At 33.6% G+C, this 24,391-nt stretch overlaps 4 protein-coding genes across 7 annotated transcripts in view; 2 read left to right on the forward strand and 2 right to left on the reverse strand.

Annotated features, from left to right (window-relative positions):
* Positions 1-11: 11 nt before the first annotated feature.
* LOC136780288 (uncharacterized) lies at positions 12-2,006 on the forward strand. The gene is made up of 5 exons (XM_066738568.1): positions 12-224; positions 295-357; positions 462-524; positions 588-701; positions 1,000-2,006. Exons 1-5 carry the CDS (start codon positions 144-146, stop codon positions 1,270-1,272), a joined length of 594 nt encoding a protein of 197 aa, XP_066594665.1. The 5' UTR covers positions 12-143; the 3' UTR covers positions 1,273-2,006.
* LOC136780306 (uncharacterized) lies at positions 1,328-23,899 on the reverse strand. Its single transcript, XM_066738589.1, has 9 exons — positions 23,177-23,899; positions 22,516-22,697; positions 22,248-22,390; positions 21,804-22,153; positions 18,510-21,420; positions 7,899-7,977; positions 3,598-4,040; positions 3,077-3,150; positions 1,328-2,376 (listed from the first exon to the last, which is right to left on the reverse strand). The coding sequence occupies exons 5-9, from the start codon at positions 18,576-18,578 to the stop codon at positions 2,157-2,159; spliced, it is 885 nt and encodes a 294-aa protein (XP_066594686.1). The 5' UTR covers positions 18,579-21,420; positions 21,804-22,153; positions 22,248-22,390; positions 22,516-22,697; positions 23,177-23,899; the 3' UTR covers positions 1,328-2,156.
* LOC136780289 (prothoracicotropic hormone-like) lies at positions 21,808-24,320 on the forward strand. The gene is made up of 4 exons (XM_066738569.1): positions 21,808-21,956; positions 22,455-22,619; positions 23,909-24,079; positions 24,174-24,320. Exons 1-4 carry the CDS (start codon positions 21,936-21,938, stop codon positions 24,318-24,320), a joined length of 504 nt encoding a protein of 167 aa, XP_066594666.1. The 5' UTR covers positions 21,808-21,935.
* Syx1A (Syntaxin 1A) overlaps positions 24,163-24,391 on the reverse strand; it is a 42,675-nt gene continuing 42,446 nt past the window's right edge. For all 4 annotated transcript variants that reach the window (XR_010823746.1, XR_010823744.1, XR_010823745.1 and 1 more), the window contains one exon: positions 24,163-24,364. The gene's annotated coding sequence lies outside the window, so the exon portion shown is untranslated. The remainder of the gene's footprint in view (positions 24,365-24,391) is intronic.

The following is a 24,391-nucleotide window of genomic DNA, read 5'->3' on the forward strand; positions in this document are numbered from 1 at the left end:
CACAGATTATACTTTAGTTTTGCCTGGTCCACCTTTATTTTTATACTAAAAATTATTGGTTTTTTGTTTTACAACTTAACCTCCATATATATCTATTTCTTATTATTACTATTATTCTGTTGATATTGTTTAAAATTCTAAAAATGCACTTTTTCTTTAGCTTATTAAATAATCTTATCACTCTGGAAATTAATTGCTTGATAGTTTTTTATACTTGTTGGCGCGTGAGTAATCTTATTTTATTAATTAACCTCCGATTACTGTTAAAGGAAATAACAATTATATACATTCTAGTTTTTCGTTGCTCTGAGGTACCATAATAAATTGACGAAAGATTTCCAAGAGTTTAATTCAATAGTGAAGTATCTTCTCTTGTTATAAAATTCAAGCAAGGGAACAATTTATTATTGCTATAAGATTTTAATCTCATACACAGAAGAAATATTATTTATGTTTTATAGGTTAACCAAGCAAGATCTGGTCTGGATTACATAAGCACTAAAGTAACAGAAGTGATGAAAGGGGTAACGATAATATTGATAAGATATTAAAATAGTTTGTTAGACCCAATAAAATCTTTGAAACAGATCAAAGATGACGTGGACGAGGAATTATCGGTTACGGGAGAGCTAACTAAATTAAACACGAAAATGGCGGAGATACTAGGAAGATTTTCCGTTTTGGAAGAAGACGTTATTGAGGTTAGGAAGCCATAAAATTTTTCTATTAATCCGGTAAAGTGCAATCTTGTGTTTCTATCGCTGTTAAATCTAACTTCCGCCTGCTACACATCTTGTGCGTGTTTACGCTCCCTCACATAGTGGTCATTACACTTTTTATGATTTTATAATTTGATTATTGTGCTCATATATTGAATTCCGTGACGGTATTTGTAATTGCACTCGAGTGAATACATTTTAAGTAATGAAATTCTGATTAAGATCATGAGAATTAGTTTTATTTTCTATCTTATCTTTCGATTTTTACCATCATTTATAGTTCGTAAGAATGGATTATAAAATGGACAACGCCAGAGTAGAAACGCCAGCGGACATTGGCGAAGAAGTGAGAAAAGCTTTGCAGAAGAAAAAAATGCAACTAGGTCCAGGAGAAAGTATTTGGGATCAACGTAAATTTAAGTATCCAAAAAATTCCTGTAAACAAAATATTTCAAGTTTAAAAGTGGATAAAGCTCGATCCCTCGTAGTACCGGAAGTGCGGCTGTTGCAAAAGGCAGAACATTCGAATACTAACACATGGATCATTGAATAAAAGTAGAGTTAAGACTTGCATTATCTAATATACAGTGGCTGTTAATATTTAAATAAAATCATCCAAAGTTCTAATAAAAAATTAAATCTAGACGTTAAATAAAGGAGGTTACGATTCGTTCAAATATTTATTTTTTGATCATCTAGTCTACAGATAGTTTGGATTAAGAAGAAAGGAAAACAAATATTTAATTCTTTTAGTATCTAATTTCTCTAAATAAAACGGAAAATTATATATATTTACTGCCACTATTAACTGAACAATTTATTTTACTCATGTTAACTTTACTGATGTGCTTAAAATTTTTGTAGAGCTCCTTATAGTTTGTAAGTATAACAACAAAAAGTTTGAATTTATTGAAACTTACTTTTAAAAATAAATAGATCCTACACATATCTTGGAGAACCCTGAAATTCTGACATAAATCATAGATTTTATACCTCTTTTAGGTCATGAATGTCTGAAATATTAATATTAATGTCACATTTATTATTAAGAGTCATATATTTACAATGATAAAAGATGGATAATTATTAAATTAATTCATAAATAACAGTATATTATAATACGAAATCTGTAAAGATGTGTTTATATATGTATATATATTAAACAAGTAGAGGTAACATTATATAGTCAACAAAGTACGCTACCAAAACCATAAATTATTACACAGACAATATGGAAAAAGGATTGTGCAAGACCTTAAGACAAATAAATCTATATACACGTTCTTATTTTTTTTAACATTTGAATTAATATTTGAAATTATGGATTTTCGTAAGAATGAATAAGTGGTGAATTTTTCGCGCGACATTTATTGAATGATATTTCAAAAAGTAGATCAGTTTTGAAGTTAGTTTAGATTTGGGAAATCGAGTGGGGAATTAACGGCGCCGTTGCCGATTGGTGAAATAATTGTCAAGCCTTTTAACAAATCCATTGAAGTCGGATCGATCGATTTCGTCGAAGTTTCGCTTGAAAAAGTTGTCGAAGGCCGTGCGATCGATCTCGTCAATGTTTCTTTTCACGAAACGGTCAAAAACTGAACGGTCGATTTCATCAAAGCCGCCACCACCGCCTCTCAGTGCACTGGAGGGCCCCCTCCTATAAAAAAAAATAATCAAAGATACGATCGATTTACCATCTATTTTCTCATCAAACACTTCTAGTCATGATTAAATACCCAAAGAATCGCATTAAGCTCAGTAAAAATAGCTCAGGCAATTTATCCAAGCTTTTTTTAACCTCTCCCAGATGACACAAAGTCCTAAGTATATTCCCAGTATATCCAAATATTCGCACTTGAGAGTATACCCTCATCTATATATTAGAATTTTTATTTTCTCAAATATTAACATATTTTTTATGAAAACGTCATGCGAATTACTTTAATAAATTTTTATTATTACATCTTTAGTGTTTTTACATATATTTTATCACTTTTTTCACGATATCACGAACTATATGGTAACTTAAAATACAGTACCGATGGATATTGTGATATACCAAGGATATACTTGGGAAGTACATGTGCTTTCTAGGTTCAGCAAGAAGAAAGAATAGATTCGAAGCTTTGGAATTATTTTTACGTAATTGTATATAATTATCCAATTCTTAATCACCGATATCTTATCTCTGCATTCTCTATAAATTAATTAATATTTCACAAACATTGTTATAAAAATATCAACAATAATTATTAACTCCTTTTAATTGCCCTTTGATCTTTGGGAGCAGTTCCAAGCCCAATACTCAATTTTAGTGTTATTGTTTATAAACAAATAATTTGAAGTTTCCTACTGACCTCTTGCTTTGACCAAACGTTACTCCTGACAGGGAATCCAAACCTCGTCTAGCTTGCCTAGGAAGATGCGATCTGTCCAAGCTTCCTACTTCCGGTTTACCTTTAATAATTGTTTACTCGTCAATATTATTCTACCTCATTTAATCTTACTCGAGAGAGAGGTAGTTAAATGAAGTAGACAATTTTTCATTCAGCATTCTTATTCTGACTACAGACTAAGCTATCTAAGTATAACACTAAGAGCGCAAAAATAACTATAATAATAAGTTTACTTAATGATAGGTAAGTGTAAGTTATTTAATTAATTATTTCTAATAATTAAATCACACTTGCACCATCACTCTGGTCCAGGTTGCTGAAAATTCTTTCATCCTTTACGAATCCTTTTACAGAAGGTTTCCTCCACCAATGGGGTCCAGATTTTTCATGGGTCGTGAATATTTATTATTACTCACATCTCTAAGCAAATTTCCCCCACCAATTTGATCCAGATTTCTCAATGACCTCTCATCCTGAAAAATTCCTGGAATGCTCCTCAATAAGTTTCCCCCACCAATTGAATCGAGATTTCTGGTTCTTGGACCACTGGAGTTGATGTAATTTCTCAGTGTGCTTTCTGTAGGAATGGGGGGCATATGTGTCGGATTTTTGCTTTCTCGAAGATTCATTAATATACGTCCTCCGCCAATGGGGTCTAAGGTCCCACCGAATCTCGATATTACTGGGCTTAAGGATCTCACCAAATGCCCTCCTCCGATCTGATCCAGGTTCCTTGGAATAAAATCGTTTTTATATTCTTCGTCCAATGTTTCCGCCTTCATCTTCCATTCGTCTTCAAAGGGCTCTTGCAATCCCGATAGTTCAACTTGGAAACTTCCACTTAGGGGGCCCAAAAAGTGTCTCGGACCCGCGGGACCTTTTATTTTTGACACTCTCAACTGCCTTGGATCCTCTTCTTCTTCTCCTACAAAAAACAACAAATTCTCAGAAAACAATCTTAACTTTGAGTTAATATTTACTTTGTTGCACAAATAGATTTTTTACATAAACAATTACTTTCAAAATTCAACCTACACGATGCAACAAAATTATAAATATTTTCAAGTAAATAATTCGAGATTTTTCTTATTATTTTCTTAAGGGATATAAATGTTTATAGAAATCCTGCTTTATAATTATTCGCAATTAATGTATGATTTTGATAAAAAAACACAAGCATTGTTGAAATATTTATTCATTTTTGTGTCAGGTGCGGTCAATTTTGGGAGCAATTTGTATATGAAATTGCAAGAGAACAATTAAAAAAAAAACACTAATGGTTTAATAATTTTTACAGTAAATCTCTTTACAATAACGTGCATATTATTTAAATAATGAGCATGGTGTTGGGGGACAATTATGTAAATGACGTTGCAAAGCGATGGCAAGCAAGCTTATATCCACAAATAAATAATCCCAATGGAAATTGCGTATGATTTTCATTAAAAGTGAGAGGAGAAAGAGATAGAAAAGGAGAAATTTTTCTGAAAATGAAAGCATGCAAAGAAACAGGCAATTTGTAGAAAGAACTGCTTACCTTATTCACAGGAAACCCCACAGAGAAAGCAGTTTCAAGCACGTTAGAAAAAGGTGGAGAAAACTTTTGACAAAACAATTTTGACAATGACAAAAAAGACACGTTGTTTTGGTATATAGTTCACACAGGGTCAGGAACACGTGTCAGGAGAGAAAGAAAAAACAGCATTATTGAATTATTCAGCTAGAAGAGGCAATAATAGAAAAGATCCTGCGAGCACGTAAAAACCTCATCGAGCTGATTCTATCAAAATTGAGTAAAGAGATTTTAACGTTTGTAAGCAGCCCTGTATAATTAATCAACATTCGTTCGACTATTGTAACAGACTAATAATATCCAACCTTATCTCAACGATTCGTTTATTATTGTTTGATTTCTCACCAACCTGATTTTAACATTTACACCAGTGATTGTGAAAGTTCTTGAAAAGAGGGGGGTGGGTCCTTATCGTAAAGAAAACAAATGTTTCGAGCGACGATATTTTTCGAGATTAAACTAGTGTTTTGTGGAAAATATCGTTTCATCAGATGTCTGGAGTATATTAATGGTCCAGAGTAATTTTCCTAATTCGAGCATTAACGCTAAACACTCTCACCCTCGAAATTGAAGAGTAGTGGTGGTTGTAAAGTGTTACAGGAGATGATATTTTTTCAGATGATACGAGCCTAAGAAAATATCATTTTACTAAAACTTTCTAGTATATCTAACAGTGTCCTTTAATTTTCGTGTTAACGATAATCACCCAACCCTCGATCTTGAAGAGCAGTGTTGGTATTCTCATAATTTGGATGGTGTGTTTTTCAGGTTGAAGCAAGAGCGTGAACAAATGTCGTTTATTACAGAATATATATATATATATATATATATATATATATGTCAATAAAAGAGTCTTTCTTTCAATTCTACTCGAGTAATTTCTTTTAATTTGCACCCTGCATAAACCCCCTCACCCTGCACCTAAAATATTACCTAGGAGTCCCTCACGATGGACAGCAAGTGTTTCAAGGCGTAACATTTTTCGAGATTAAACGAGCATTGAAAAAAAATCGTTTTAAAAAATACCTACACGCGAATGGAGGAATTTTATTTGTTACTTTAATCGAGAGCAATTTTTCCCAATTTACGCATCAACGATAAACGCTGCTCACCCTCTCCGATTTGCAGGGTAATTCTGGGGCGAGAATCATGCCGAGGACAATTTTTCATTTGTTCGATAATTTTTTCGAGCGCGACTAAGCTTGAGAGAAGTTCGCCTTTATCGATTTGGTCGTGGGCTCCCTCGAGATAGTGCATAATCGACTATAATTAGACGTGCGTGTCTCGTTTTCTGAGCTCGTTACTAAACAAACTTTATCATCGATGAAATACGGGTGATTCCATTGTCAGAAAAACTTGATCTATGTATATCTGTAGAATAAACAGTCCAAATCTTAAACATTACCATCTATAAATATATAATACAGATATATCAGCCTCGGATCATTATATTTTAATAAATTTATATATTTGAAGCATCTTCGTAAAATAAAAGTTAATTCCAAAACGTTTGATCGACTCGATAGTCATCAGAATCATCAGAACACTATATTTGCTGGGCTTTATCTCCAATTAGAGCAGAGAAATAAAATCTTTATCATAAATTTTTTCTAATAATAATTTCTCGAATCAATTGTCCAATCTTATATATTATAATTTAATAATTTAATAGATATATGTATCAATATCTCGATAATTGTACATTTTAGAAGAAGAATCTCTAATGCAGACTCGTAAAAATTAATCTGATGACGTAATGGGTTTATCCTTGGTAGTGTCAAAGGTTACTTAAGGGACATTAGTAGTTGGGCGCTTTGTTTCATTGGAAAATAAAGCCAAGTGTGATAAATTGAGCTAATTCCAACGAGTTTGATCCTGGTGAGGATACGGCGCGCCGTATATTATGCTGCTGCTTCTCTTCAGTTGGACACGTTACGTTCATTAATTATAGAAATTAACGAGTGGTATGTTAAAGTTTGATAGTCCATCTAAAATTCCCATTCATCGCAATAAATAATGATCGTATGTATATTCCACAGCTGGCATTCGTCCATTTGCAGCTCCCTGATTCGTATTTAATAAAACTCAAGGTGAAAAGTTTGAAAGATTGCACATTATGTGTTTTGCTTGGTTAAATTATGAGGAGTTATTCAGAAACGATTTTAAGCTTAGTGGGGGAAATTTTCGGTTTCTGTCGAGAGAATTTAGAAATTGATAGGTAGCTATGACGAATTTTATGTTTTTGATTCGTTTTTGAGGGAATCGTTAACGATACAGACCAATGGATGTGAGATGAAAGTGAAAAAGAGAAGAAAAGGACATTTTAAATCAATTTAAGTGGATATCTGTATGACTGGTCAGACGTGGTAGGTACAGATTAATTCAGATTTAATCCTACACCCACGTTTCTGTTATTCATAATCTATAAGATAGATAAAAAATACTGTTACTTAATCCTTTCAGTCACGCAATTAAGGATATAGCAATAAATATGAAAATTATGCCATTGCAGATTTTTTGAGTTACTAATTATATCAATCAAGCTCGATATCAGAATTACAAAATTTATTTGTAAAGTTTATGTATGCTTTTAAGGTCGATAAAAATATTTGGAATTAGCATTTCTAAATATTCGTTGCAAACATAATTTGCAATAATACAATTTTATTTTTATGAGTTTGTATATAATTATATAAAGTGAAATAATTAATTAATTATACCATAAAGAGTTCTACCCAGTTTTCTCATTTGTTACAAGCTAATATTTAAAAAACACGTCAATATGAAGAGTAAAATTATGTATTCAGACAAAGAAGAACCTATGATATATATAATCTACTAGCAATGTGACTGAAAAAGCTGACGAAATTCGTTGAGGAGAAAACAGTTAAACAGTTAATTTGATAAGTCGATAAAAACTTGTGATTTTTTGCTAAACATTTATCACGATCGAATCAAAGATTTACTTTCATTAATTTTATCAACGAAAGTATTAGAAATTGGGTTTAAATAGCGTGAAATCTGATAAAATGATTGGAAAAAATTAAAAACTGTCCCAAGTCTCAAGGGGAGCATGATGGAATTGCATAAAATATATAAGACACGATTATTTCTGTTAGACGACGCACTTTGAACGTTTCAGATGGGATCTTCAGGTCAAATAATTTATACCGTAAAATAAATATAAATTATAGTACATCTCGTACTTACTGCGACCCTCTAAATATCTGCTCAAATATTCCTCAGCACTGGACGCTGGATATTCGTCTTGCAGCCCATTTGATCCAGCCTGCAACATAATCACGTTATAATACTAATTAGTATTAACGAAACAACTTTTTGTCCGAACACTGAAATTCTCTCAACCATAATTGAATTTACTAGCCACTGCTTTCATTAATAAAAAAAAAACAGACAAACAAACTAGAAAGCTCGTAATAAAATGGAAAAATTGTAACAAAAAGAAAAAATTATAAATTGATGCAAAAGGGGCTAATCGAAGAAACGCAACGTGTGGATTTCTGTATTTAAAAGGAGTCTAAGTGGATGGGTATGACTAATTCTGTGAAATTTTATCGCTGCCAGTGCGAGATGAATAGTAATTCAGAGATTTGTCCAATGAATGGACGATAAGATAGGGTCTCCCATAATCGATAGAATATCCAAGACTTTATACAGGGTGTCCAGTTGACCCTTGTCAAACCGATATATATATTCTACAAGAATAAATAACTTTCAGTATAAAATTCTTATATGAAAAAATTCATCGAATTCTAGGGATTGACTAAAACGTGTTACGTTTGGATTAAAAATTCTTTAATCAGGGACTACCTAAATCGATTAATCAAGTTTCGGTAATCTAGGATTATAAAATAGAAAGTTTCGAGAAGCAAAAAATTTCTAATCCCGAGTAACTTTTTAATTAAGCTAAGATACAAAAAAATTGTATAAAAAGTTTATTATTCTTCAAATAAAATTCGATCTGCATGAATTTATAGGTTTGACAGTTTGACAAGAATTATCGGAATGACCTGTATAATTGAAGAGCTTAATTCCAAAATATCTTATCGACCATTTCTTTCGTCCATGATAATTCAGTTTATTTCCCTACATACAAACATTTCACATTTCCCCCACATACGATACACTGTCCAGAAAGATAAGATTGCACAGAACATCGTCAAATTTATTGGCTCCTACGTATTCTTTCTCAAAATTATACAAAAATAAAAAACTTCTATAAGAACACAGTATAATATTTAAAAAATGTTAGAAAAAACTTTTCAATCCTCATCGTCATGCAATCTCCTTAATCTCCAACGGTTCTTTTCTTAAGGAAAACAAAAAATGCTTCGATGTCCAAAGACCGAAGCAAGATTACCGATTTCATCAATGGCCACGACTCCCTAAATGAACAAAGAGACTTCGAAACTCCTATAATACTATAAATATGAGATTTTATATCGAATGAAAGAATCTAAGGAATATCCTGCGGGGAATAAAGGAGCGATTATCTTGTAGAAGAGATGTCAGAAATATAGCATTTATATATATCGATATTTATGGTACAGAACGATGTCCTTCGGTGCACGTGTACGACATTGACATTAGGAGGTGAGTCGTAAGGCAGGCGAATGCAAATGAAGGGATTTGTGAATTCGCGGCTCGTTTTCGTCGCGGGCAGGAAAGGAATACGGGCCGATCGAAATACAAGTTGGAATTTCAAATGAGACACGACTGAGACGAGTAGAGTAGAGTTGGAAAGGCCGGGCACGCGCCTTGCTAGTAGTTACTCCCCTTATATATCGGCCGTCCTGCAAGCAAGATACCGGAAATTCCTTCCTCTTCCTTATATATATATATAGAGTCTCTCTCTTGTTGCATAAATACACGCTGAATAATCATGTTGGCAGTCACAGTGGGAGTGGAGGATATCAGTTAATTATCGAGATAATTATATTACACGCGATGCTCCAAATCACCAGACGACATAGCCAACCTGTGTACAACTGCAAAATTAACTTATCAACGACAAATCTGCCTTTACCATGCGCACTCTTCAATTATTCCTCGTTTCAAAATCTCTCATTATCTTCCTAACAAGCCAACAGATGCGCAAGCGTTTTCTTATTTATCTAGAATATATATATATATATGTACGTAGAAAGGTACAAAGGATAAATGCACATCAGGGTCTCGCGGTTGACTCAATCTTCCTTGACATAAATTTATATAGAGCGAGTTAAAACTTTGGGCAATTACATATTTTTATTGTTTTTTCTCCTGGCTCTTGATTAGATAATTATTGTGATATTAAATAATTTTAATACGAGATTTCTCGTCCGTCTTCCGATTGTCAAAGTGATGTTAGAGCAACAGGGTAATATTCTGTTATAGCTCGTACTAAATTTTTAAATTTGTTTAAAGCTAATATTTTGAAGAATAATATTTTTATAGCGTTTTTTATATATTTACTTTGGTTTAAATAGACTTTTGCGATAAATAAAAATTCTCTGCTTCGTGACTTTCTATCGATAGAATCTTGTAGATCAGACGTCTTTTGGATCCTTAATAGCTTTTTAATGAAGGATTGGATGAACATAATTATGGGTATATTTAACGATGGTTACGTATATAATTGAGAATCTTATCTTGCTTATTCAACATTGCGTCCATACCAAAAATAATTTAAAACAATTTGTTTTAGAATAATAATTTTACTATAGCAAACGTGACTCAGCTTTTATCGAAATTATAATTCTTATAAAAAATCTCTCCTTAACTTTGAAAAATCACAATTTTTTTAAGTCTTTATATCGTCATAAAAAACAAAATTTAAAAAATGCTAAAACACTTAAATCAATAAATTGATCTTAAATTATTTTTACATAATTACTCTAAATTATACGAGTTATCCTAGAAAAAGTACTATCCTTACTTATGCGACCACCAGTGTGTGTCTATAATTTTATTCCAAAAATAATTCTCTCTATACAAATCTTATCTACTCGAATCTTACCTAAATTAAAAAGTGCACAATTCTGCAAATTTTGTAACATTCTATCGACAAAATAGTGCATAAGGTTAACCAAAGGCAAACCGAGAGAATTATTGAGAAATATCAGTATCACGAATCTGCTTAGGAGAAGTAGAGAGACAATTGAAGATACAATTGACGAGAGGTTGAGATCTCCTGGGTAAGGAGGAGGGGGGAGAGAAACAGGGAATGCTTAACGAATATGGATACACGCGAAGGGACGTTAAATCTATAAAGACGTCCCAGACGGCGCTTTACGAGCCTTCCGGTTCCTCCCAGAGTGCCATCCGGTCCAGAATACTACCTTACCCGGTATAAAAAGCAGCGAAAACTATGCAGCTAACCCACGCCTCGCTATAAAACTCCCCCTTAACCCGAAAAGCGCAGCAGCATTTTATCCTTTAACAGCTTTCCCTCGTAATTTTATTAATGGCAAACTTTACAATAAAATTGACAGTACTTTATATTCTCCTTGCTCCACCCCCACCCCTGTATCGAAAATTAATGCTCTCCTCGCTGTAATAAGAGCAACCAAAATGTTACGTGCGAGCTTATGAATTTTTCGATAAAGTAGCACAGGGCTCGTGGAATTATTCATCATCCCTCGCACGATGGAGAAAGTTCCCAAGGAAATTTCGCTGCAGCCACACCAAAGGTGCTTGCGAGACCGATGGATAAATTAAATCTAAGGAACGAGGTTAGATGCTTGTTTCGAGCTTCTTGGATATAAAATAGAGTGGGTGTGATTGCAAAGTCAGATATTCGATGGTTAAACATTTTATTGGGGGTTGGTATAGGTTTATTAATATTCGGAGGAAAATACTTCGTTAATGTTTTTTTCGTACGAGTTACAAGAATCATCCCAGAATTTATCACGTTACGAACACGTGGCGATTTATCCGGATTTTCCTGTGAAAAACCAGGCGAGAGGAAGAATATATCTTCTTTTTTTTCGCTGGTCTGGTAAAAAATTTTCTTTTTCTCCCATGGACCATCGCGTGCCAGGACCATTACGTATCCCATTAACCATTAATATTTTCGAAGAACATTAATATTTTTAATGGACGCTAATAGGTTTGTTGCACGTCACGAGAAAAAGCCATGACGTGCAGAAACGTTTTTCGAAAGCCTCTCTCCTCTTTTTATTCCCCCACACCACCTCTACCCTATACCATCATCAGCTTTCTTTCCCCCAAAGCGAAGTATTTCAAGCCTTATCTAAAGCTGCATTCTTTTCCTGCAGTAAAAACACTCCGCATTATCATTTCATGTTCTGGCAAAATCAAGCAACGAAACACTCCCTCGTGTACTAGATTTCACTCATATTGCAAAAATAGAGTAGCAAGAGCGAAAATGTGCAAATTTCTGACAAGTCACTGCTTATACTACTTAAAAAATTCGTAGTTATAAAATTATTTTCTTTCATTATTTTCATGATATAAATATATCAATGTATTTTATTATCGGTGTAAGCTTTTTACTGATGTTAATCGATATGTTAACAAAGCATACAAGACGTATTAATTTGTATACGAAACGTTTGCGTATAGTATTCATATATCGTAGTATTGAAAGTCCTAGCTTAAAATGTAGGCACTTATCCTATACAGATTTACTCGTTCAACAGGCTGATGCCACGTGTTTCAAGCGAATTCAAGAGCGTAACAGTTTGAAAGTGTAAAAAAAAACATTCAGAGATACGAGAATAATAATATCAAACTAAAATTCTAAATAGTTATATACCGGGTGATTTTTTTATAAGTATTTACTCTGAACAAATAGAAAATTTCAAAGATATGCCAAATTTTATCTAAGGGGGGGGGGGGTGGATTATATTATTACCTGGAAAATATTCTAGGTAGAAGAATGTACAAGTTATGAAGGTCGCCTTAATTTTTGTTAAAGGAACCTTATATACAATTTTTATTTCATATTCTTGTAGCTTATCTCAAGAGCTTTCCACAAAGCACTATATTAATTAATAATTTCATTCAGTGATTCGTTAAATATCACGATTCGAAATCGGTTGAGAAAAGCAACAAGAATACGTAATAAAAAAATATATAGTTTTGAAAAAAACCAAGGTGACCTTTGTAACCTTTATAAATCTCCACCTAGAATATTTTTTATATTGTTATTTAATACCCCCCTCGAAGCAAAAACGAACGTCTCTGGAAATTTCAATATTTATCACTGTTTTCCAATTATTCAAAATAGATACTCATAAAAAAGTCACCCTGTATAAGTACAGCGAAGTAATTGAAAAAAAATCAAAATTAGGATTTAAGAGGCGAGTTGGTACTTAGCGACGGCGTTCAGAAGGAATGTAATTGGGCTAACGAGGTTTTAATTTATTTGTCGCCTGAAAAACTATTAAATTCACTTTAGTTTGCTGCCATTGACAGAGCTAAAGCTCATATACAGGCGCGTGGAGCAAGAAGTGTACGCTCTCTATAAGATCCTCCATGAAAGTTTTCCCATGAATACTAACGAGGCGAGTGAAATCGTGCCAATGTAGCAACGTTGTCTGGCTATTATCCGAGCTAAGTTCCTTCAGGAAATGGAACCCTTGATAACAATGGTCTAGCATCCAGTTTAGGATTTCCAGATGACAACTATTTTCCCCAGTTACCTCGCTTTTACTCTCTCCCATTGAAATTTTCCCAGAAACCCGATTTCCAACTATGGGACACTTTCATACTGCTCATCTTTTTTTATATTTTTATCCCAAATAAATCTCATATACTCCCAACTCTATCCCTGACTCTTTTTTACCTTTTATTGTCGTGTGCCCTTTTGTTAAATCTTTTTCCAATTCGCCCGGGGCTATCGAATATCGGCTCATCCACCAAAATTTTACACGGACTATTATATAAACTGACCCTTTTTAAAAGAACCTTCGTCAAATGCCTGAACAATTTATTCGTTGTGATATTTTGATACTCGCTACTGATCAGAGTTTATGGACATATTATTCTAGAACAGACGATAAGAATTTTCGAATGGAAAATTAAGTAGGTAAACCGTGTACATTGTAGGAAATTAAATCGTAGCTTTCGTTCTATAGTGTATAGTTAGGGTTTTGCTAACTTTTGTAATGTTCAATGAAGTAAATACAAAGATTTATAAAGAAACAAATGATTAACTGAAGTTAAATCAAGTATCTATTATTTTTCTCCATTTCATCCGAAAAAATAAATTATTATTTTTAATTATGTATAAATTATGAAGTATGCTTGTTCCAAATAGTGTATATAAAATACTGTAACGTAAATGACTATACGTAAAAGTTTAACCCCATTTGAAATTGTTATTCTTTCCTAGAAATATAAAGATACGATACTAAAACTGTGGATACATAGACAAATTTACGATAATATTTCCTTCGCGTGCATTAATTTCAGAAATTTATACTCGTCCATTTTTTCGTATGACGCGACACGTACTCGTACTACTTACCGTTCGCATTAGCATTTACTATTACCCCTTATACATCCCCCCCCCTTAGTTACCTCTGATCTTTCGACTCTTGCTCGACATTTTAAACGTCCGCTTTTCAACGGACTCGTACTACTGGTGCTGGTCTGATTTAACGCTAAGCTGAATCACTTGTTGCTTCCCTACAATTCATCGAGACGACGCGCGTCGATTCGCGTTTATTTATTCAACTGTCCTAACTGCACCATCCAAGCATTCGCATTCCAGACGATAATCCAACCGAATAAAATCTCGATAGTATGTAAATTCGGATTTTTCGTTTTATACCATTTTTTTCAATCAGTTTAAAAGATCCATGATCCAGATGGAACTCGTGGGACCTCGACAAATAATTCCAATCTTTTGCATTCAAGCATTCGTTTCATTTTTTGAAACGATAAAAGTGAGCTAAGTTGAACAGTGGGGGGGGAGACGGGTATACAATATTGTAACAATAGGAATATTTCATTTTTTGACTGATTTTTATATCGATTCTACAAAGACTTTTAAACAATAGTGATATTTACTGATTTTATATACATAAAATATACATGTTCTTTTTTAAACACACAAAATGTATTGCTGTATATGTAAAAGAAAAATATAGGACCACACGTGCATTCTATTACAATTTACACCACCTACGCGTTAAAAGTAACAAACTAATTGTGTGTAAAACAGAGCTTGGGGATATATTTGCACTCTCTTCAGCTATTTACTATAGTTACTAATAGGACATAGAAAATCCCTAATAGTGAGACTAAAGTGAATAGCTGAAAAGTGAAGAAATTTCGAGGCCTGATGAACAACACAAAGTTATTGCCATTTAAAATTCAGTCGACTTTAAAATAGTTACTTAAACGAATGGCAATTTTAGAAGGGACACGTGAAATAGATAAATTTAAAAAAGCTAAATTATTATTTCTAATAGAAATTGCTTATAGCAATGTCAGCAATTCTAAAAAAAAGTAACAAACGTTTTTAAGCCACATTTACAAGTTTCCAGGTAGGGTGAACAACCTTAAAAATTACAATTTGACCTTAGTCTCCAAGAATAGTGGGTTTGCTCCTTTTAACAACTAGTACTATATCTAATGTTTACTATAAAATATTAAAATGACAAAATTTCCACATAGAGGGATTTTCCAAGTTTTTACAAATAAATCGAGACAAGACTTTGCGAGTAAATAAAATATGATTTTTGAAGGTCATTCCATAGAGGGCTAAGAGCAAACTAGAGAAATGATCGTCGAGTGTCCAATGAATCCTAAACGCGACTGACAAAATTCACGCAGCGTTAATTGGCTATTTTTGCCGAGTGCTGATGGATTAAATAGCCATTAGAAATGTCGAAAACGTCGCTAAACTGTTCCGTTCAATTTTTCACTAGAAATTATCTAAAATCAAATTGTAATATCCATCAGGAATGATTATTATAACACCGTTGCGTTGGTCAAACTCCATTAGTATCTCCATCGGTATCGAGATGCGATATGCAATTTCTGACCCGGCCTTTATTTAATGACCGTACGCCAATATCTAACAAATTTCGCGCGAGTATATTTTCAGGAAACTCTAAATATTTCTAATACTCAACAGCAATGGAATATCCATTAACTGATTTCGCAAAAAATTTTTTAACATGGAACATACACAGGTATGCACATATATATACACTAATACCGATAACCGTTCAAATACACTATTATGAAATATCGATTGGAATCTTTTAATTAAAACGCCTCTTTACATATTGACATGAAAAAATTATTCGTCTCGTTATGGGAAACAGCTATTCAGAACTTTTTAGAGAGAGCAAACACTGATAATTATTCTGGACTATATATATATATGCTTTATTTTAACAAGCAGGGGTAGTTGTCGGATAAAAGTGTCTTTAAAAAAAATCACGTTTGACCAGGGAGCACTCGGGGGGATGGCTTTTTCCTCTCAACGTGCGTTTATACGATAAAATTACAGCCACTATGACATAAAGCAAGGACAGAGAGATAAAAAGATAATTCGATAAAACAGCAATAACCTTCCCCCTTTAATGGAATCAAAAGCCCCATCTTAATTCTCCATAATAAATTACACTACCTGACATGCTTTGGTTCTTCGAATTTAAATATTCAAGCTAATATATCTTACATAATATCGCGTGGAATAGTGATTCCAAATTTCCGTTTCAAACAAAATTATTTAGAGTTATTCGTGTGACATTTTCAAAAATTCTTTTGGGTAGATGAAAAATTGATAAAGTGGAGATTTCGAGGTATTTTCGATTGGAATATTTTAAAGATCTTGTATTCGATAAATTATTTCTTTTACGTACTTCCAAGTTCTCTAGATGAAGTTTTATACAGAAAGCAATAATCAAATTGTAAAAACAATTAGCCTTACACGACGCGAGTATATGTTAAAGATTGTTCCAGGTGATTACAAACTACAATGTTGCATAATTTCTCGAAGCAAATTAATTCTTAAAATTATTCCCTCGCTCCCTCGATTTCATTAAATATATTAAGCTAGCATAGTGAACAACACAACGAGGTAAAATTTTGAAAATCAGGCACTTCCATTGGCTGCGATAAATAATTACGTCATTTGATAAAATTAGTAACTGCATAAAATGGTAGTAATGATATTTTAAGATTATTACAATAAATTGTATTTACTTAAACAACGTATATAAGCAAGAACCTCGTAAAAGTAACATGTTATCATTTCACAAATTACCAAATATCTACAAAATTATGTCATTTGGTAAAACTAGTAACTAGAAAAAATAATATTTATGATATTTTAAGATTATTACAATCAACTACATTTCCTTAAACAACATATGTAAGCAATGACTTTGTAAAAGTAAAATGTTACACCATTTTACAAATGACTTAATCTACAAAATGACGTCACTCTCTCACTATCATCAAATTTATCTCCCTTCCAGATTTTTGATAGTTACGTTGGACACGAGGCTTGCCTAATTTCCTTTGCGATATCGGCCCTCGAATGCTAAAAGGTTTCATCGAGCAGCAAGTACTGTGGAAAATATTGGCAGAGAAGATGGGATCCAATGACACGCACCATCAGTGATTTTTCTTGATCCATCCAAAAATAAAAAGACGATCCACGTGAATCAAGAAAATATTACATTAAATTTCCTTCGTGATTTTCAACATTTAATGTCACACGTTTGATCGAGCTTCATCGAAAATATTTTAATTGATCAACTCTCGTCTATATACACATGAGTAGCCAAGAAAGAATACGTGACAGGCCTTTGTATCTTTAATGTTTGGTTTTAGCGAGGTCAAATATACTGAGAATAGGTATTTTTATTATAGTTATTAAACACAAAGTTGATAAATGTGTTGGGTATAGCGTTATTAATGCGAATACTAACAGTGGCTGACTGCAATGTCGTTCGACGTTCAAAGCAAACATTGACCACTTAATGGACAAGCTTGTCCATGACTCGGACACTATTTACTGGTAAATTTGCAAATATATCATACCATTTTAATTGCTTCTCTTACTTTACCTTGTATATTACCCACGTCGAGAACAATCAGATCGAATTTATGTTGAAAGAAAACACAGCTGCCCATACCAAACAGTAGACACGAGCATGTGCAAATTTGCCAGCAAATAGTGCCCAACTCACACACACACCGGCCTCTTGCATGGACTGTTTAATTACGCGTCACATTTTATTACTCGTAAATTACCTTCGAAAATCTACAAAAGTTAATTCAAAATAAACAAAGTCTTATCGTGCTGTGTGAAGCAGACCGAAAAATTTATAAAAATGAATATTGCAATCCTCGTTATTAACCAGGAAACACTTCCCAATTTGGTAAATTTAACTCGTGTCTCTTCGAACGATATTATTTCAACTATAACGTTTCTTTCAGAATATATAAAAAAAACATTAAAACAAAGGTACGCGAATTCGAAATGTTTTTAAAGTACCTTTTCCTACCATCAATTTTAAAACTCGTGTCTTCGTGTATGAAATTAGTTTAAATAAAAAAGTTTTTAATAGTTGTGAAAACCTACATTTGTTAAAATACTATATTCTTCTATTAATAAATACATTTTAGTTGATAATTTTTTATAATTAACAGTTTTTATAGAACCAAAATATAATAAAAACTTGTTCAAGGCAATTAACTATTTTTTAATTAAGCTTCACAATATTAAAAAGTGTAAAATGAATCCCACAGTGTACATGAATTAAGAAAAATTTTAAAATGTTAAATCAAAGAATGGAACGAACAGAAACGAATATTGGAGCTCACCTGCAGTGGGGAAGCAAAGGTGCAAGTAGCAGCAACGATGAAAATGACAAATCTCAGCTGGAGATTCATGACTGGTTGGTAGAGTTCCAAATGGGATCGAAGAGAGGGGAGTAGTGCCTTGGCGAATTTGGTTGCGATTAATTGGTGGAGCGGTGGTTCCGGTGGTACCGGATGGGAAAGTGCGTCGAGTGCGTCTAGCGTAGGGCACCTCGTGCTCCCTCGAAATATATAGAGAGTGGCTGAGGACGAGTCGAGTTTGGTTGCGTCGCGCAATCCCCTCTTCTCCTCCTACCCTTCCATGGTTCCTCTTCTTGAAAACCCCACCCCACCTCTTCACGGTTTCACACGCAACTAAATACGAGTGCGCCATTCTGCCGCGCAACTTAAAAGCTCGATATACAACCGAGTCTTTAGAGGCAATGTTCAATTGTATGAAATAATGAAATTTTAAACAAAGAGACGTGCATACTAATAGGCAGTCTCCTTAACTCGTTTAAAATTAAAGCGAATGGTTGGCCGAATAGTTGAAAGGCGACTATATTAAACTGGGCATACCTGATAAATAAATAAATCTCTTTTTACAATTTTCCTTTTGTTGCATGGTCAAAAGCTATTTAAACAAATGGACAAAATTAAACTGAGCATAGCTGATAAATAAATAAATCTCTTTTTACAAATTTTCCTTTTGTTGCATGGCCAACAGTTATTTAAGAAATTCACCAAATGCTTGATTTTTGTGGAAATTGATTAGACTGTTCGATTCTAAACGAGAGAAGAGATTACTTTGATATTTATTAATCAGCTTGCTACACTTTTTTAGAATAGATTCACCAACTTAGAATTTTGCAGGCTCAATTTTTCTTCTTATCATTGCAATTTTTATGACGATTTTTTATTAACAAATTCAACTGTGGGATGAAGGAGACATAAGGATGATTCTCGTGATTTTGCTGATAAAATGAAACGTCCTAAGTTGCTTGTGCAAAGAGCAACTTCTTTTACTATTTGAGCTTTCCATGAACAATTAAAATGTTGACAAAAACAGAAAAAAACGTATTTAAGTATCTGATTCTTCATCTATTCAATGTTTCACACAGTCACCTTGCACTTATCTGACCTTGATTTGCCTTGGCTCTTAATATGGGTTAAAGAGAATTTTTTTTAAAGTTTAACGAGCTATTTAATCTCTCCATACGCGACGCTCATTACAATTTATCTTGAAATTTGATAAAATTGTCATGTTTGCATGCTGACTTAACTCGATAGTTTTATTATGATATACTCTTGCGCGCGGAAAATTGATTCGATTACATTTTAGTTAACTTTATATACTCTGTACTTTCGCTGTTGAATTGTTACACTAGGCTCTAACACAAAGGGATTCATTTAACCTTCCATGGTGTATTCTCTTTACATATGTTCAGTAAAACACCTGAATCCACTGAAAACTTGGAAACGTTGCGTAAAAATTAGAAATATAAACTGGAATGTGCCTCATACATCAAATTCATATATATGTAAATTATATTGCGTAACCGTCTACTGCATATCATTCTACTGATTTTAGGGTAGTCTCACATTATTGCATTAGTCAGACACGTCTCAAAAATAAAAGAAACAAATTTCTGCTTTTTAAGATTGAAGAAATAATACCATTATATCAAATAGTAATTAAAAAACAGAATATTAAAAAAATACTTTTTTGAGATAAACTACCTTCTTATTTAATTTACTTCATTAACTGCGCACTCTTAGGCACATTCACTCTATATTGTATTTAAAAAAATGGAATAATTATTAATCAAGAAAAGTGCAAATTCCGATAAAAATATTTTAATAAAATATTGAATTTGCAAGAGTTTAGTAAAAATACAGTACCAAATTATTTTTAATCGTGGATAATTAGATTATGCTGCCAAATTAGCGGTCCCCGGTCCACGTGGTTCTACCATCTACCGCCACACACAGTGGCAGTTCCGATTTCGAAATTCCGCGCATGGGCTGTTAGCTAAACGCGCGTGGCGTTTCTTTTTTCGTAATCACTGACAATCATTTGATTATTTGCAAATAAAAATAATTTGGTACTGTATTTTATCCAGCACTAGATTTTTTTCCGGCTAGACAATTGAAGAACTTTGGAGTTAAACCAAAGAAATATACACATCTTTTTTTGAGAACAGAAAATCAGTCGAATTTGTTGATCAATTGGTTAAATAAATAAGATAATTCAAACAGTTTATGACAACAGTGTATAAATAGAATTAATGTATTTTCTTCTCCGGAAAATTGCTCATTTTATAATTATGTATTTGAACAAATTAATCAATAACCACCAACGATACACGTTCTCATAAAACGGATTTATTCAGTTTACTCGAAAGCTTCTCAGTTATAATTCTATCCGATTTTAGCTGGTAGTGATAATTGGATTTTGCTCGAAAGTTTGTCTCGTCTTTTTTCCATGAACGAAAATGGAAGTATGACTTGGAAAAAATTGACTAGGTGTAGTAATCCGCGAATAGCGCTATTGGAATGGAGGTTTACGCGGTCGCAAATAACCAGCAGAGCTTTTTTATAATTCTTCATGTAGACGATGGAATTTTAAAGCAACTGCTGATATACATAGTATGTGTATTTTTATCCTCTCCATTAATGGATTATCAACTAATGTACGCCAACGCAGTAAAATGAAATGCTGAAAGGATCGGATGAGGATCAAGATTATCCTTTTTTCATCACATCTTGCAGAGATCCCGTATCAGCCAGAAAATTTCCTCGACGTTATATCCAGCGCGAAAGGAAATTTGTTAAGATTCTCTTTAAGGAAGGAGCTTCGTGGAAAAGATCCAGCATTCATGTATAAGAAAACAAAGAAGGTTGAGCAAAATCGAAAGTAATGCACGAGATATACCTGGAACAGAGTAAATAATTAAAATTACCAGAACTTTTGCATGAAATATTCTTCATTCTACGAGACATAGATTTAGGAATAGTATGAAAAGAATTATTGAACGAGGAGTTTGGGCATAAATAAAGGAAACTAAGTTAAGATTAATACTATGATGAATCGATGGGTTGGGGGGTTTGGGAGAAAGTGTAAGGATTATAGAGTTATGCAGGATGAGATAAGGGGAGGATGGTTCGTAATGGGTCAGAGGAGGACAGGTGAGAAAAATAAAGGTGCGTCATGATGTAACGTCGTGTAACAATGGAGGAGGCTTTTGGAAAAGAAAAAGGGAGCACGTATCCAGTAGCATTAATGGATCCTTTTGATAACTTGTAAAGAGATCTCACCTGGTCCAGGATGATGCGTAGGTGGTCCATTTGATTAATCTCATATAAAAGGAGAGCTATCCTACCTTCCTCGTTCAGTTCTTATTTCAGGACCAAACAGGACGATACACGACTCTCTTTCTCCCAGTCAACATGAAATTCCTCGCTCTCTCCGTAAGTTGAATTTCAATTATATTGAAATTATTATCTCGCTTCTCTTTGCATTAACGAAGCATCCAGGAAATATTCTCTTTTTCTCCTCTGTAGAAAGTGCACAAATGTCCACCTAAGTCGATTAACAGCGTTATTAATTCTTTTCCATGCTTAACGGTTTTTCTCCTCATATCTGTCTCGTGAGAATAGATTTTCCTCTGTAAAAAGAAAATTCCTTTTTTAAACTTATCAAAGCCTTATAGGACTTTGCTGGAAATTTGCTTTTTCCTCGGTGATTGAAGTATGTCTTACCAGATTTTAAGTCTTTTCTCAAACAGGGCATTACGAAAGCATCGACTATAATGAATATAAGAGCTGAACCTTCTATAGGATAAGAGATGCTTCAAGAAGAATCATCCTGAGTTTTTTTGCATCGATGAAATTTGCTGAGAGATCTGAAATAAGAAACAAAAAGAGAATAATTAATTAAGTTTTTGAAATTTTTCAATTCCTCCACAGATGGTTCTCTACGGATTGTTAGGCGAGGGTGAAACTTTGCCAAAAGAGGCACCCCTCTTACCCCAAGCGTTTTTGGGATACGAAGATTTTTTCAGCTGGTTCAACTCGATATACTGGAAAAAAGAACTCTTCGATGACCAACAGATACCTCGTCCAGTTCCAAGGGTGAGTTTCTTCTGGCTCTCCCTTTAAATGGAAATAATTGAATGACTGGCGAAATGCTTGTTCAGGGCTAACAACACTCTAGAATTAAAAATAATCCATTTATTGATTAGTTACTTAAAAGTTTAATTAATATTCTGCTAATAATATGATAAAATTTTGTAGATGAACGAAACCTCTATCTAGCTCGAATTTCAGACAAATTAGTAATATTTTAATACGATATATTTTACAATTGTTTTCGTAAGAAATTCACAAATATTATCTAATTTCTTGAACTTTGGAGAGGTCTTGTATTACCCTTTAATTAATTTGAAAAACAGTGCAGCACGATCTATCAATGAAATAGAATAAAGTAAAACTTCTAATGGAGATTTTCATCTCGATAAGTGAGTTGTAAAAAAAAGAATTTTATCAATCATAAACACACACACGCACACATACACGCTTGCGCGTACTGGAGAAAATGGAGAAAGCATGGATGAAGTGTATAGATGAAAAGAGGATTAAAAGCAAATGGTTAGGGCTTGATAAGTTCTTATCAAAACACTAAAGCTCACCTGCAAAATGATAAAGAAACTCAAACGCTACGTTATCGCGTTAAAAGATAAATTTTCTCGCGCAAGTGGTGTCATCTGTGTAAGTATCTGACGTCATTTAATTTTTCTTCAGTTTTATGCATCACTCACGCTATCTCGCAAAGATTTAATGGCCAGCGATGGTTAACTGACCGATAAAAATGAAACGAAAGCTCATTCGGTTCATTAATTTCTATCAATTTTTTTCTCACTGCTGTTGTTTAGCATAGCTCGTAGAGAATAAAACGTGTAGAGGCGAGAGAGCCTCGTACCTTGGGACACTTTTGTTTAAATTGCTGTTGTTACAATTTAGAACAAATATTTCAAGTTTACTGGGCTAAATTTTGATTGAAAAAAAAAGAATCACTTTTTCCTCTTGTGTCCCATTGTCGAATGTATTCAGCAACATTATTGATAGAAATCGATTCAAAAGAGAAATGACGTTACAATATATCAGAATTCCCTCCATTCACAATGACTCTCGCGACAAGGTACTTAACACTAAATAAATATTGAAGAAGTATTAAAAAAAACCGGATCCTAGGCATTATTAGAGACCATATACAATATTAACGATACTAATTAAAACTCAGATCTTTTTAACAGCTCATATAAACGAAAATTGAACAAACGTCCCAAGGTAGAAGACTGCACTCTGTTCTACATAGATTGTTCATATTAATGGGACAAAGCACGTGATTTTGTTGTTCACAGTCAGTCTCCTACATGGCATTGGAGAATCTCTGTAGCTGTGAGACCCAATACGAGATCAGGGATCTCGGTGAGGGCCATTATCCACGTTACATAACTTCGTCGCGCTGCAAGGCACCAAAGGCAAAGCGATGTCAGACGAAATTCAACTCCTGTCGGTTGCTTCACTATGTTGTACGACAGTTCGCTCCTCACTTTCCACCTATGATAGAACCATCCAAGCACCCTCATCGGCGTTTCAGCAATTCATTCGTTGGTTGATTTTCAGGTACACGTCTTACGATTGCGTGAATTCGCAGTGGATGAGAAGGAGGACGAGGGAGTTTTACCGGAAAGCTTGCGTCACCAGTGGCAGCTTCACCCCATGTCTGTTCCGGTTGCGTGCATTTCCGCTAACGAAGCTGCCAAAAAATGAGAGCGTGCAGTCATCACAGAGAATCACACAGAAGTGGGGAGTACCTACGAGAATAGAAAAGGCTTTAGTAA

Source organism: Prorops nasuta, unplaced genomic scaffold (assembly GCF_024137725.1).
Source record: "Prorops nasuta isolate Cenicafe-Biocafe unplaced genomic scaffold, Cenicafe_Pnas_1.2 PNAS00018, whole genome shotgun sequence".
Lineage (NCBI taxonomy): Eukaryota > Metazoa > Arthropoda > Insecta > Hymenoptera > Bethylidae > Prorops > Prorops nasuta.